Raw genomic sequence first — 13,241 nt, forward strand, 5'->3', positions numbered from 1 at the left:
AAGGCACTGTAACACAGTGTGCTTTCATTCGCTATTAGGCAGAGCTACTGCATTTTGTTGTACAATAAAAATAATCCATGAACAGATGAGAACAAACTGAGTAGGGGGTTTTACATGGAGAAGTATGATGCAATCAGAATATTAATGCAAGAGATGGTAGATTTGGGCATAGAAACATAGTTTTGAGAGAGAGCAAAGCACATTTCTAAACAAGCATATTTTTTAAAGCCCATTTGCAAAGTTTAGAGAAACATCAGAGACCAAAAACAAGAAATCCTGTTCATATTTGGAAAATGCATGCAATGTGGTTTGGAAGGTGTAATGTCCTATGCAAAGCAAAATTGCACTAGATTGCAAGTTTCCTCAAATGTCATGAAGAAACTGTGTGAAACTCAACCTTCCTCACCTGTATTGTTTTGTCTAATATGAACTGCAATAATTGGATTGCATTTCTTATCAGTGGTCTGCAGTTTGTACTGCTGAATTTACTTGACTAGTTTTCTGTATGCAGTGATGTCAGTCCCACACGGTGTCGTACTATTGCATGAATCAGTTATTGGGCAAAATCATCACAAAGTTTTGCAAAAGAGAAAAAAAAAACAAAATAATAAATCCAGCTTGAGCAAGTTTGAATGTGAGTAGCATGATGCCATCCAGAGGAGAGCATTTTAGTGTAAGAGCTATTAAATTTGAGTTTTCAGGCAGAACAGAGCAAATTTGCAAGCAAGCAACAGTTTTTGGAATGTGTGATCATAGTTTTTAAAGGTGAACAGTGTAACATCTGAGACTGAAAACAGAGTCCTTGGGTTTTAGAGGGAAATCTTGCCCATACAACCAAAAGTTGCTTTTTCTACATACTTTATTCAAGTTTATTTAAATAAACTGGGATTTAAAATCTTGCTTTGCTTTCCTGGCATGACATATATGAAATAATTAAAAAAAAGGATTTTGTTAGGTCATGAAGGCATGAGTGTTTTTGTGTCATTCCTAAAAGTTTAGACAATGCAGCATGACTGATTTATAGAAAGTAATAAAAGAGGCTTCCGTTTGTCATCTTGTGTGTGTGTGTGTGCGCGCGTGTGTGTGTGTTCTCTCTGTCCCTGAAGAGGTCACCAAAGCTGTCAGCCACTCATCTTCCTTAAGGCCACTAAACACGCCTCAGTCAGGGTGTATGAGTGTTTTTTGTTTGGTGCAGGGCAGTTCAGAGTACGTTTAGCACTGAGCAAATAGCAGTGGGAGCAGTTTGGTCAGCTGTGATTAGCTGTAGGGAGGCTGAAGCATTGAAGGTGACTACAGAGGCGCTACTAATGCCTGTGAATGTCACTGAAGCCAGGACACAGAGTTAAGTTTAAATGTGTCTCTTTGCAACAGGAAACTTAGTATTCAAAGACTTTTCCCACGAGACCTTTTAAGGATGTATCCCCTTGATAATACCCAATCTACATTCCACCCACCTAAAAGACATGCATTGGCATTGTCTAACCAAGTCACGGCTGCATTAATGTTTCTGTTTTCCTCAACAGGGGTGATTTATACTGCTGGTAACTTGGATTGTGAGACCAAAAACTCCTACTGGCTCACTGTGCATGCCACAGACAGAGGGGTTACGCCCATGTCAGCTTCAGTTGAAGTCTTCATTCAGGTAATGCTCATTTGCTGAGATTTTTTTTTTTTTTTTTTTACTGTATATAGTGCATGCAAAATATCAAATGTAGAGGTGTGACCATTCATTAACATTACAAGATGATCATACAAAGTTCAAGAGTAACAGACAAAATTAGATTTTAAAGCGAATTTAGGCATTCTCTTAGCAAGAAGCATCACTTTTTAAACATCCTGGTATTTTAAATAGTTTAAGATTTTAAGCAAGCTTCTCAGGGCCCTCTATAGAGAAACAGGCCCACAGAACCACATCACAGATTCTCCTCCATACATGGTACAGTGCATAAGGTGCTTTCCACAAATTAGTCTTTTGTTTCTCGCCAGACATGTACCTGTGGTAATTGCTACAGAAAATCCAATAGTTGACTTAGAGATTTTGATTGTATGTGGTATTAAGCAAGTATCTTTGTGTTCATTGCTAGAAAGGTTTTTAGTGGTCTGTTGAAAGGTCAGGGGCTTTGTATGTCAGTGATTGTTATTCACAGCTTGTCAACATATAGCTTGGGGTTATGCTGTTTGTGGAATAATGTTGGGGAGCGCCGTAGCTGAAGTGAGAGTAACATAGCAAAAACTCTCCATGTGTTGCTATTTAAAGCATTGTGTTAGGCAATCTCTCTTCTGAATGAGCCACTGGACCATTCTTTGCATTTGCTTCAGCTACAAAACAATCTGTTGTCTCATACCTGGAATTCATCACTGTTAGAAGAACCCTCTCACATAAGTTAGAAGCACATTTAATCGGCAGCCCTTTCTCACCTTGGGATATTTGAGTGTAGTGATCTGATTAGGTGCTTTCCTCTTGGCCTTTTTTATCACAGACAAAAAATTGAGAAATGAATCAGGAGCAGGTGCTTCTCATTCAGTGACTGAACTGTCTTTGCTCTCCGTGCCTCTCAGCAAACTCTCAATCAACTCGCTGTTTCCCATAAATATTACAGATCTATGCTGTTAGGAGGCAAATCAATTCACTGTGCTTTTAAAGTGTGACATCTATGACATTTTCTGGTAAATAAATTTCCATGTTGTGATGAATAACATATCAACACAGTCCTGGGGTCCTTTGATTAGTAAGCACTCCTAAAATCTGCAAATACATTTTCTTCATGCATTCATGCTGAGTCAGAGGGTCATGTTTTATCAGCATTGTCAGTTCCGTTTCCAACACATCAATTTCCAACCAATATATAGTGGATATTGAGCCGGAATGCAAACAACAATGCTTAGACAAGTTCAATATCCAATCTTGGTCTTTTTCTCCTGCCTGTTTCTCCTGGTATTATGATTTCTTATTGTTTCTCCACCAGGTTGAAGACGTCAATGACAATGCTCCTCTCACATCTGATCCAATCTACCACCCCGTCGTCAAGGAGAACTCTCCAAAGGATGTGCCAGTCATTCGTATTCAAGCACAGGACCCTGACCTTACAGCAGCACCCACCCGTCTGAGTTACCGCATCTCTGCAGGGAACCCACAGAATTTCTTCTCTATTAACCCCAAAACAGGTAAGGTTCACAGACATGGTATGCTACATTACTCAAGTATATTTTGCAGTGTAACTTGATGATTTCTTCTAGGACTGCACTACTTAAGGAAAATATTTAATTGTGATATTATTAGTAAACATTTCAATGGGACAGTTTGCTCCTTTAACTTCCCACAATATCTCCTCCAGTCTTCATGAGCTTTAGTTTGCCAGACACCAGAGACAAGTAAAGTAGCCATAGACTGAACTCAAGTAAGAGTTACAGTGCTAGAATATATTTTACTCAATATGAGTTAAAAAAAATAATAGAGTAAAAAAGTATTATTAGTAGGCTACGTCGTGTGCTATGATGCAGCACACCTGGGATAAATAAAATTTAGGATCTAAATCCCAGTGGACATCAATGTGTAGGAAACAAAAAGGACAAACTAAAAATCCACAGACATTTTGTCAGTGGTGTCAGGTCAAGGTGTCTTCATCTCATTAAGGCTAAGTACAAGTGTATTTATTTATTTAAGGTAAGTGCAACTACCTTCATTAGTTTCTAAGGACACATGATGACCCTCCTTAGCCATTTGCCCACAGACTAAAAGGTTATAAAATGTGTGGAATGGGTCTGTCACAAGCAGCTCAAATACTCATTCATATGGACCAACATTCTGTTAAAAGGTACAAATGATAAACTTCTGCTACAATTTTTGCTATTTTTGCTACAACCACAACAATTTACCATTTAACTTTTTGTATTTATTTTGTCTGTTTTCTTTGTCATTATGCTCAGGGAACATTGTGCCCCATGCAGCATCTCCTTGCTACACATTTGACACTTAAGCATATAGAAGTTCTCTTACAGTGAATCGATATTGTATGTGTTCTGCAGTGACACACACACAGTTCTGCCACTGGTTCAAATACCATACTCCTTATCCTATCCAGAACAAGAGAGCACAGGAGTGATATTCGTACTTCCAAGCCATTAAACGGACTTGATGTTTCATGAAATTCCCATCATATACTCCTATTTACACTGAAGAATAATTTATCTAGGTATATTAATATACCTAGATAAATGACAAAATAGGAAGCAGTGGGACAACAGATTTAGGGTTAATTTGGATCTGTCATGCCTTCTTGTTTAGCCTCAGGCTGCTATAGCCTCCAGCTACAATGACAAATGGGCCACAACAGCCCGCTTCTCTTACCCCTTCCACTTCCACACCTCCTTTTCTATTTTCTTAAATCTATAATATTTAAATCACCCCTAAACAATGTAACTACAGGTGGTTTTGTTTCTTTTTGTGCCGGTTTTGTGGTTTTGTTTGTTTTGTGCCGCGGTAGACTTTGTTCAGTTCTGTAACATCTGAAAGATGTTTTTGTAATGTCTCGTGAGAAGAATCAGCAAAGTTCAGAAACATGGTTAGAACTTTGGTTTCTTGACTGCTTTTCAAACTTTTCATGTGACCTCACTGTTGAGATGATTTGTGCAAATTTTCTCTGACATCCGCACATTTCAGATTTCTCATACATATTTTAACAGGCTCACAAAAGATGATTTACACAGCAGCCTGTTAAAATGACATATCATGTCAGAGCACTGCGCCTGAACATCCTTTCCAACTTTTAATCTTCTGGGGAAAAAGATTGAATCACTGTCAAACATTGTTTTGACTCTACCTTTTATAACTTTGGTTTAAGATGATAAAAAAAAGTAAACCATTTGTTCTTTTCAATTACTAATCAAGTTGTATAGAACTGTCACAATATTTGTGCAAAACACAAACTATATTAAGAAAAAATAAAATGACGTATATGTCACAAGAATCTGTCAAATGTGAAGTTTAAGGAAGCCACAGTGGATTCTAAGCAATGATTGACATGTACATTAAAGAATGATGCTTTATATAGTAATGTTTTATTCAAATCCCACACCTCAACCCCCACCCAGTCTTGCGGAGGTCTTTGTTGCTGCCCTAGATTACACTTTAAGTGATTCAACAAACAACCAAAGGCATTTATGAAGCCTTTGTAACTCAAGCATAATTTGCACTCGGGGAACTATAGATGTAATGATCAAAAACCAATGTCCTATACACAACATGCAGCATGTCAACCATTGCGCTGATGTTAAAAATAGGGAAGTTCCTAATGGTATGCGCATGCATGTCAAAGCTTTAAATCGAAGGTGGTGGCTCCATTTGTCATTCTCTACTACTGTTTGAAAATGCTTTTGTGCATTATGGCTGTATTATTGACATTATGTAGTGAAGCAGACTGAACCGGGGTGAGAAGGCTAATATTGATCCCATTAGAGACATTCTGGCCCTCACTCTCTCATTAATATGTAACCTGGACCTAACACTAAGGCATTCTCTCGCAGATCGCGTAGCTGTAATAATGAGTCAGTGGGTTTGTTGTGATGCATCCCTCTGATGCGATTAGTGTTAATGCAGGTGCAACAGCATATTGAATCAATTTGTTATTCGGCAGATTAGAATGCTCACCCAACAGCTGTATCTATGAATAATGTGTGTCTGCGTTTGTGTGGGAGGGAAAGAGACATAGTGTGACAATTGAATCCATTGATTAATTGTTACATCATTGTGTTAGAAAGGGAGGTTCAGCTGCAAACAGTCAAAAAGCATTATCTCACAACAGCACGCTGCCATATGAAAATAACATTGTTTTTGAGCTTGAGTACTTATCTGTGCTGTCTGTTGTGTCTCAGGGGAGCATTTAGCCATCTGAGCCCTGCTGTCTGTGTCTTTCAAACAACTCAATACTTTCTCAACTTGTCTGTTATTCATTACCTCACGGAAACATATTTATAATATTAACGATATTTTAATACATTTTAATTTACATTCTAAGAAAGTGCTCAGATTAGTTTCAAGCAATATTTCATGCAAGGGAAGACACTGGCTCCCATCAGGGTATGGAAATGGAGTCATTTGTTTCAAACTATTTTTCATTGTTAGCAAAAGGTGTTGTGGGATTCTTGCTCATATGTAAGTAATAAAGAGGTTAGGGTTTTTCTGTATTGATTTTAACATTTCTACTGAATAAATAATGACCTGACAGTTGGGTGCTGTTGGTCAGACATACCTTTTCTAATTTGAGAGTATTCAAGCATTGTAATGTGACCAATGAAAGTTTGCAAGCTCAACAGTGTGCAGTAGTTACCCCCCTCTTTTCTGGTATGAGATTCTTGTAATGCTATAACCTTAGGAAAAATACCATAGTGTGACAGTACTAAAACAAACATTAATAACATAACCGTATTATATGGTCTAATTTAATCTGTCCAAAGTCTGTCACTAAGGCCCTTTGTAAAACTTGTAAGAATTTTGTGTTTCAGTTTAGAAACAGTATAGTTTTGGCCCTCAATCAAATGGAAGTGATGCAGATAGATTTTTTTTAGGGTGGGGGTCAGAAAGGGGTGAGAAGTTTTCAAACTTCAGTTTATGTCTTCTTGAATGGTAAAAGATTAGATCTACACAATTTTTTTTCACATAATTTTAATGTTCTGTAGACTTGGATTACAATGCATTAAAACACTCCATGTTTGACCACCACAATTTACTCATCTGATTCATCAAAGACGTATTCTGAAACAGGAAAGAAGTACTTTGTCAACTCAAATCTTACTTTTCTTATGTAATAGACCAAAAGAAACAATTTTAGGATCTTCCAGCAAATGGTGTGTTAAAAAAAAAGCGACAAAAGAAAAACAAAACAAAACAAAACACAACACAACACAACACTTAATGTACAATATGTGTGACGAGATAGCTTTTCTGTGGGGATAAAAAACTGCAAGAACATATACTAAAAATGGATACATTTATTGTCGGGGTTCTTTGACAAATCAGCAACATTAACACCAGTAATATTCCAGTCAAGTTCTTGCTGTCGGCTTTCTATGTCCATTAAATGGCCCATTAAATGCAATAAGATGAATGAGACTGTTCTCTTGGGTACATTTTGAGACAGATCTATAATTGCACGCAACTTTAAGCTCCTTCCTCCAGGATATTTTGGGTTTTGAGGACCAAGTGCGATTTGTGGGAATGGGACAAGGAATGCTTTAAAACTCTGTAGCAAGAAGTAAGGTCTTGTAAACAAAACACAAAGTTACTCGGTACAAAGATTATATTTTATGTCCCTTTCCCTGGCAGGCTGCTTTGAATGATACTGTGATTAAATATTATGTATAAAGTAATGCAATACCTAAAAAAATATAAATAAACACCAACTATTTTTTAGATTTTACAGTAATCTTTCTTATAATGCAGACAGTGTTTTGGCTTTTCTTGTTCTGTACTTTGTAAAATAATGTTTGGAATTAGGTAGAAAACATGTTACTGTTGAAGATACTACGCCTCTCAATTAAAGAAAAACCCACGAGAGTTAGCATGAATTCTGAAGATTCAAAGCCACTTTGCACATTTTAACCTTTCTACATTTGTGACCTTGAATTAATGGTTTCTTACTCTCGATGTGACCTTTCAGTCTATATTGAGGCAGGTCTCCTTTTGTTGCAGATATAAACTCCTAGTGGAGCAGTTGGGGGGGGGGATTACTATAGTTAATACAGTGTCTGTAAATATATAATTTTAATCATATGATCTGAAATTTATAATTTACGTAATTTTAAAAGAAGTAGGATAAGTCTGAATTACGTCTCCCTGTTTACAGTCTGAAACTTTCTTGGAGAGATTAACTAACAAACTCCAGCTGATTGATTCGCTTTCGTGAAGTGAATGTTCATAATGTTATGAATCCAACTCCTGACCTGTCTGCTGAAGTTCCAGATTGTTTCGAAAAGTAAATCTTGGATGCAACAAAGTAAAGCATTTCAGCTCGCAAAATGTCAATCCGATGGCTTGAGACACCGCAACAATTCCCAAATTGCATTGAAGCTGAGCTTTGAATGGGAGCAAAATGTGTAAATGTGCTGTGACAGTTTACAGTGCTGTCTGCTTAGCTCTGGCTGTGTGATTGACAGCGATACCTCTGGGGTAACAAAAAAAAAAAAAAAAGAAAAAACAACAGATATGTGTTGACACAGGGTGTCAGATGGAGTGTTGCTTCTAAAAGCATATACGCTTGCGGAGTGTGGTGATAGAGTTCTGGTGGCTGTGTGCCCTTTAGTACCAGCCTCAGCTGGATACGATTGGTGTTAGATAAGGAAACTAGCACACAATTAGATAATTGACAGACAGGCATCTAATTCTGATCTGGTATTGTGTGGGGGAAGCGCATATATATTCATACTATTCATGAATCTGGTTTTTGAGGACAAATACACATTATTAGACATGGGACATGTATCTCATGCATTATGTTAGCAAGGATAAATATATAACTCAGGCCAAGATGAATAATTAAGATGCAACAGTAAAAATTCTTCCAAAAATGGAGCTCAGTGACTTTTAGCTTCAGAGTTTCAGCATATTTAAAAATGGAAGCAGTCATTCCTTCTTAAACAGCCACACTGCTGTTTTTGTAAGCCTTTTATACTAAAAAAATACCCTCTTTATAGTCCTATGTTTCATTTTTTTTATGTAGAAAATACAAGGAAGCATAGTTTTAAGATTGCTCTGAACTTTAATCTGTGTATTAATATGAGGCTGTTCATTGAACCATCACCCTACTTTTTTCCTCATATGTTTAATTAGAATAGAGTGTAGCTTAACTTCAGATATGCTGTGAGCTGTAGATCATTGATTTTCATCAGAGTTGTTAACTCACCCTGTATTCTGCTGAACAAGCCCCTCCTCCCCTTCTGCTACCCCCCCGCCTATAGCTTGTGACCGCTGCTCTAGATTTACTCCTAATTTACTTAATTGAAGTTAGCCTGCGTAGCAAGCCCAAGGTGACACTGTGATATGTGCAAGCACAGAAATGTGTGAGTGTATATGTGAAGCTGATTTTAGAGTATTCACTGGGTGTTGATTGCACAGTGCTTAAAATGCCCCAAGTAGGCCCATTTCATTTTAATGCTTCATTACACAGAAACAAAAATACCATCACCATTAAGGTGCATTGGCTTTAATCATTCAGCACAAACATCCTTAAAAAAATAATTATAAATGTATTTTGTGTAAATTATACAATATTTTCAACAGACAGGCAGACAGACCTGTCTGATTCTTCTCCACCCGGACATTTGGTTTGTTGGTCAGCAGCTGTCTGCCTGTCTGGAAGTCCCATAGGATCTTGGCTCTGATGATCTCAGGCCCTTTTATTTGTGTCCCAGCAGAATTTGAGGAAACATAACTTGTACTTAGCACAGATGTTACATAAAACTGTGTCACTCAGTGGATTTGACCCCAGTTAGCCTTTTTGTCCTCTGCTAACATTAGCAGATCACAATCACACACACACATGTGTGTGTGACTTCTCAGCTTCACTATTCCTGGTGTCTAAACTTATAGTAGCATGAATAAAATCGGTCTTTACAAACAAGCGGTGGGATTATTTTTATAAATCAAATCTGGGTCACCATTTTTCCATATGCAAAATCAGAGTTTACATATATGTTTAACTGACAAAGGCGCCTTGGACTTGTGAAGCAGTGGTGTTGCACTGCTGCTGATTTTTTTTTTCTCAGTATGTTCTTTTTATTTTTGAGTGAATGATAGTACCCTTCTCTTAAATCTTTCTACTGAAAACATTTATATAACTTAAAATTCTTCTCCTTGCTGAAGATGAGAGATGCTGTTCTTGGGGTTTTGTGGCCCCTGTCATTTGTTTCATTGTCATGCTTATTGTGATAAATTTTTGTTTCTTTTGTGCTTGGCCCATTCTATAAACAGTAATATTAAGCCTGATGGCCAAAGACTTTCTGGTGCTTAAAAAGTACAAATGTTTTGCACCAACATCTCAATAAAACTGTTTGCTCTCTATATTAAATACAGAGACAGAAACGATTGGCAAAACAATATTGTAACATCAGATACGGTGTATTTATTGGTTAAAGACTGTGGCCAGGATTCAGTGCAAACTTTGCATTGTGCATTTTCACTTTCATGGTAGAATTTTTCAACATACAAATATTCATCCATCCATCTATTGTCCATACCTTGCAGGGAACAGGGAAGAATGGGGCATACCCTATTGACATGCATGCACATACTCATACTTGTTTTGAGAGATCAATTGACCTAAGATACAGATATATATTATATCATGAATAGATCTTCTAAGGATAAAAGCATTCTAAAGGAAAATGTATTTCTCCCTCAAACATATTTAATATTATGGGATTTTTTGTATTTTTACATAGATTTTTACATAAAATTGTAATTTGCACTCTGGGACAAAAGGCACACTTTAAAAAATTAAAGCACCTATTTAATTTAATGGTACACTCTATTTAAAACTCTAATATTGTCCAGGTAATTAAGCAAACCTTATTTGCCTAAATTTGCTACATGATACGAAGCAGGTGTAATATCCTTAAAAAATAATAAGCATGTAACAGGATATGGATGGTTTATTTTTGGTGGGGAATGACTGCTTTTGTAGCTGTAAGACAATGTCTAAAACATGTCTAAAAATAGGCCAGTCAAAAACGATTAGTTAAAAATTGTGTATTTCCTAATCTTCACTGCATTCACACTTTGTGAAACCATCTAGCTATCTGGATAATCTGCTTCAATACTTCCTTTTATCTGCTGCTTAAATTGCTCTGGTGGCTTGTTGGCTAACCGAGTGACCCTCAGCTGCACGCTGCTCTGAAACATGTCCCAAATGCGAATGCCTTTGCCAGAGCTGCAGGCTATAATTTTGTAGAGCTTGTATGAAGCGCAACAATAAAGCAAAGCCAATTTCAAAGATCTGTTTGTTTAAATTTTACAATATGATTTTTTTTTTTTTCACCACACATTTGGGAGACAGCTTAACAGTATAATTCACATGCTGTAATAGAAAGCTTGATCTTTTTTTTAAGTTGCTTTTTATCATTTTCAGGGCTGATTACAACCACTTCGAGGAAACTGGACCGAGAACATCAGGCAGAGCACTTTTTAGAGGTACAGTAAGAACCCAACAGTATCCATAGCTTATTGTATTATTATTTATCCTGCCCTGCCACCTGCCACAGCCTGCTATTAACAAAGACAGGATGGAGGACAACTTTGGCAGGTCCTAAAGGCTCCATAAAATGTGATGAATGACTGTGGTTTTGGACCCTAGGTTTTAGATTTTTTAAATGTAATCACTCACCATTGGTTATCTTCTCCACTCCAGGATGGAAGCAGAGAGGAGAGCAAGTCGTTCCGTCCAGCATTTTGATAAGTGCAGACACTGGGCATACAGATAGCTCTGTGATTACCATTTCTGTTGCAGCTGCTGCTCTGCATGCAGATGAACCTGATAATCAGAGATTCTTGACATTAGAGACATGAGCAAACTTGTTTTTCATCCGACTTTTCTTACAAGTCATCAAATGTTAATGAATCTACAAGCACTTTGCCCTTGTTGGAAATGGAATAAAATAACCTGCAGCTGACCCACAGTTCTGCTGCTTGGTGGCATTGTTATGTGTTCTGTGTGGTTTGCCACCTGAATTGTTTAGACACTTCTTTCTTTGATTGCCTTGTGTACTAATTTGGAGTCTAGTTTATGACGGTGCACTACAAGGTGGAAGCAGCAAAAGCATTTTAAAACAAGCTTTATTTAGATGACACATATCATCATTTTAGATTTTCCAATTCCTACTGCAGCTTTTACTAATATTGTTACCCTGAAAAGCTTTCTTTGTGTATTAACAAACTATGAAGTCATTGTAATTCATTTTTGAATTCCATAGTCAGTACATATTACATGTATTACACAATAATAGATGAGTAATTAAGCTGCCAAAACATTAGTCTCGCCACACAATAAGTTATTTGGCCCTAAAAAGTCACTTTAAGATGATGCTACTCATATGGTGGTTGGAACGGCAGTTGAAGCATTCAGATGACATTTTTAGTCAACCATTTTCTCCTTTTTCTGACTCAGACAAAGAAAAATATGAAATGCAGTTACAGCCAACTATCGTGGGTAAACATGCAGGGGGAATATCAGGAGAGACTGGTTATAAATGTTTTAATAACTTAATCTGATGACATTTTTACTCATATGGTGGTTGGAACGGCAGTTGAAGCATTCAGATGACATTTTTAGTCAACCATTTTCTCCTTTTTCTGACTCAGACAAAAAAAAATGAATTGGAGTTACAGCTAACTATCGTGGGTAAACATGCAGGGGGAATATCAGAAGAGACTGGTTATAAATGTTTTAATTTAATCTGGAGACACCATCTGATGTTTTGTACTGATAGAAGATATATTAAAAGGAACAAAAAAAAATCCATACATATTCTTTTACTCAGTAAACCTCCTGCACATAAACAAAACCACTGTTAACTTTTTGTTCAACTAACTTTAAGAGCCAATGAATAAACTATGTTTGCCCTGAAATTCACCCAAAACTCCAACTGTTTTGTCACACAAAGGCAAAACATGTTTCCAGCAGGAAGACTACTTCCACAGATCTTACATTTCCATCTTAGATTATCTCTGTGGCAAGAGTATTCTTTTTTTTTTTCTATGTATGGAGACAATGTTTCTATTCAGCAAGGTGTTTTTTGTCAAGAAAGCAAGAAAAACATCAGCACTGTGTTAACAGAATCAGTAACAGGCTTCCAGATGAAAGGTTAATCAATGCTATCATACATAGTGCATGCCTGATTTTGAAAGCCATGGCATAAAGCGCTACATTGTAAAAGTGTATTTCAGAACATGTTCAGTGCTGATGGACGTAATTTGTTTTTCATATTTTTAAGATTTTTAGTGTTTATCTATATTGAAATATGAACTTATCAGACTACAGTGACATGCAATGAAGGCATTTAATTGAGTTTGTACATTTGACCTCCAATTTCAGCAGAAGTGCTGGTCCATCTGTGCTATCCACAGTTTTACACTCCAACTCATGCTGCCTGCCTGTAATTAATAGTCTTGTGAGCAGTCAGGCTGGCAACAATGATTTTCACTCTTATCTGATCCAATTGATCAGCGATCAGACCTCTGGCTCTGCTTCAGG

The 13,241-nt window shown here is 37.0% G+C and overlaps 1 protein-coding gene across 4 annotated transcripts in view; it reads left to right on the forward strand.

Annotated features, from left to right (window-relative positions):
* The window catches only part of fat3b (FAT atypical cadherin 3b), a 76,814-nt gene that overhangs the window by 11,628 nt on the left and 51,945 nt on the right, over window positions 1–13,241 (forward strand). For all 4 annotated transcript variants that reach the window (XM_016673453.1, XM_016673454.1, XM_007557990.2 and 1 more), the window contains 3 exons: window positions 1,524–1,642; window positions 2,967–3,165; window positions 11,121–11,182. In XM_016673453.1, coding sequence (XP_016528939.1) covers window positions 1,524–1,642; window positions 2,967–3,165; window positions 11,121–11,182 — 380 coding nt within the window. The remainder of the gene's footprint in view (window positions 1–1,523; window positions 1,643–2,966; window positions 3,166–11,120; window positions 11,183–13,241) is intronic.

The sequence above is a fragment of the Poecilia formosa genome, unplaced genomic scaffold (genome assembly GCF_000485575.1).
Source record: "Poecilia formosa unplaced genomic scaffold, Poecilia_formosa-5.1.2 Scaffold3, whole genome shotgun sequence".
NCBI lineage: Eukaryota > Metazoa > Chordata > Actinopteri > Cyprinodontiformes > Poeciliidae > Poecilia > Poecilia formosa.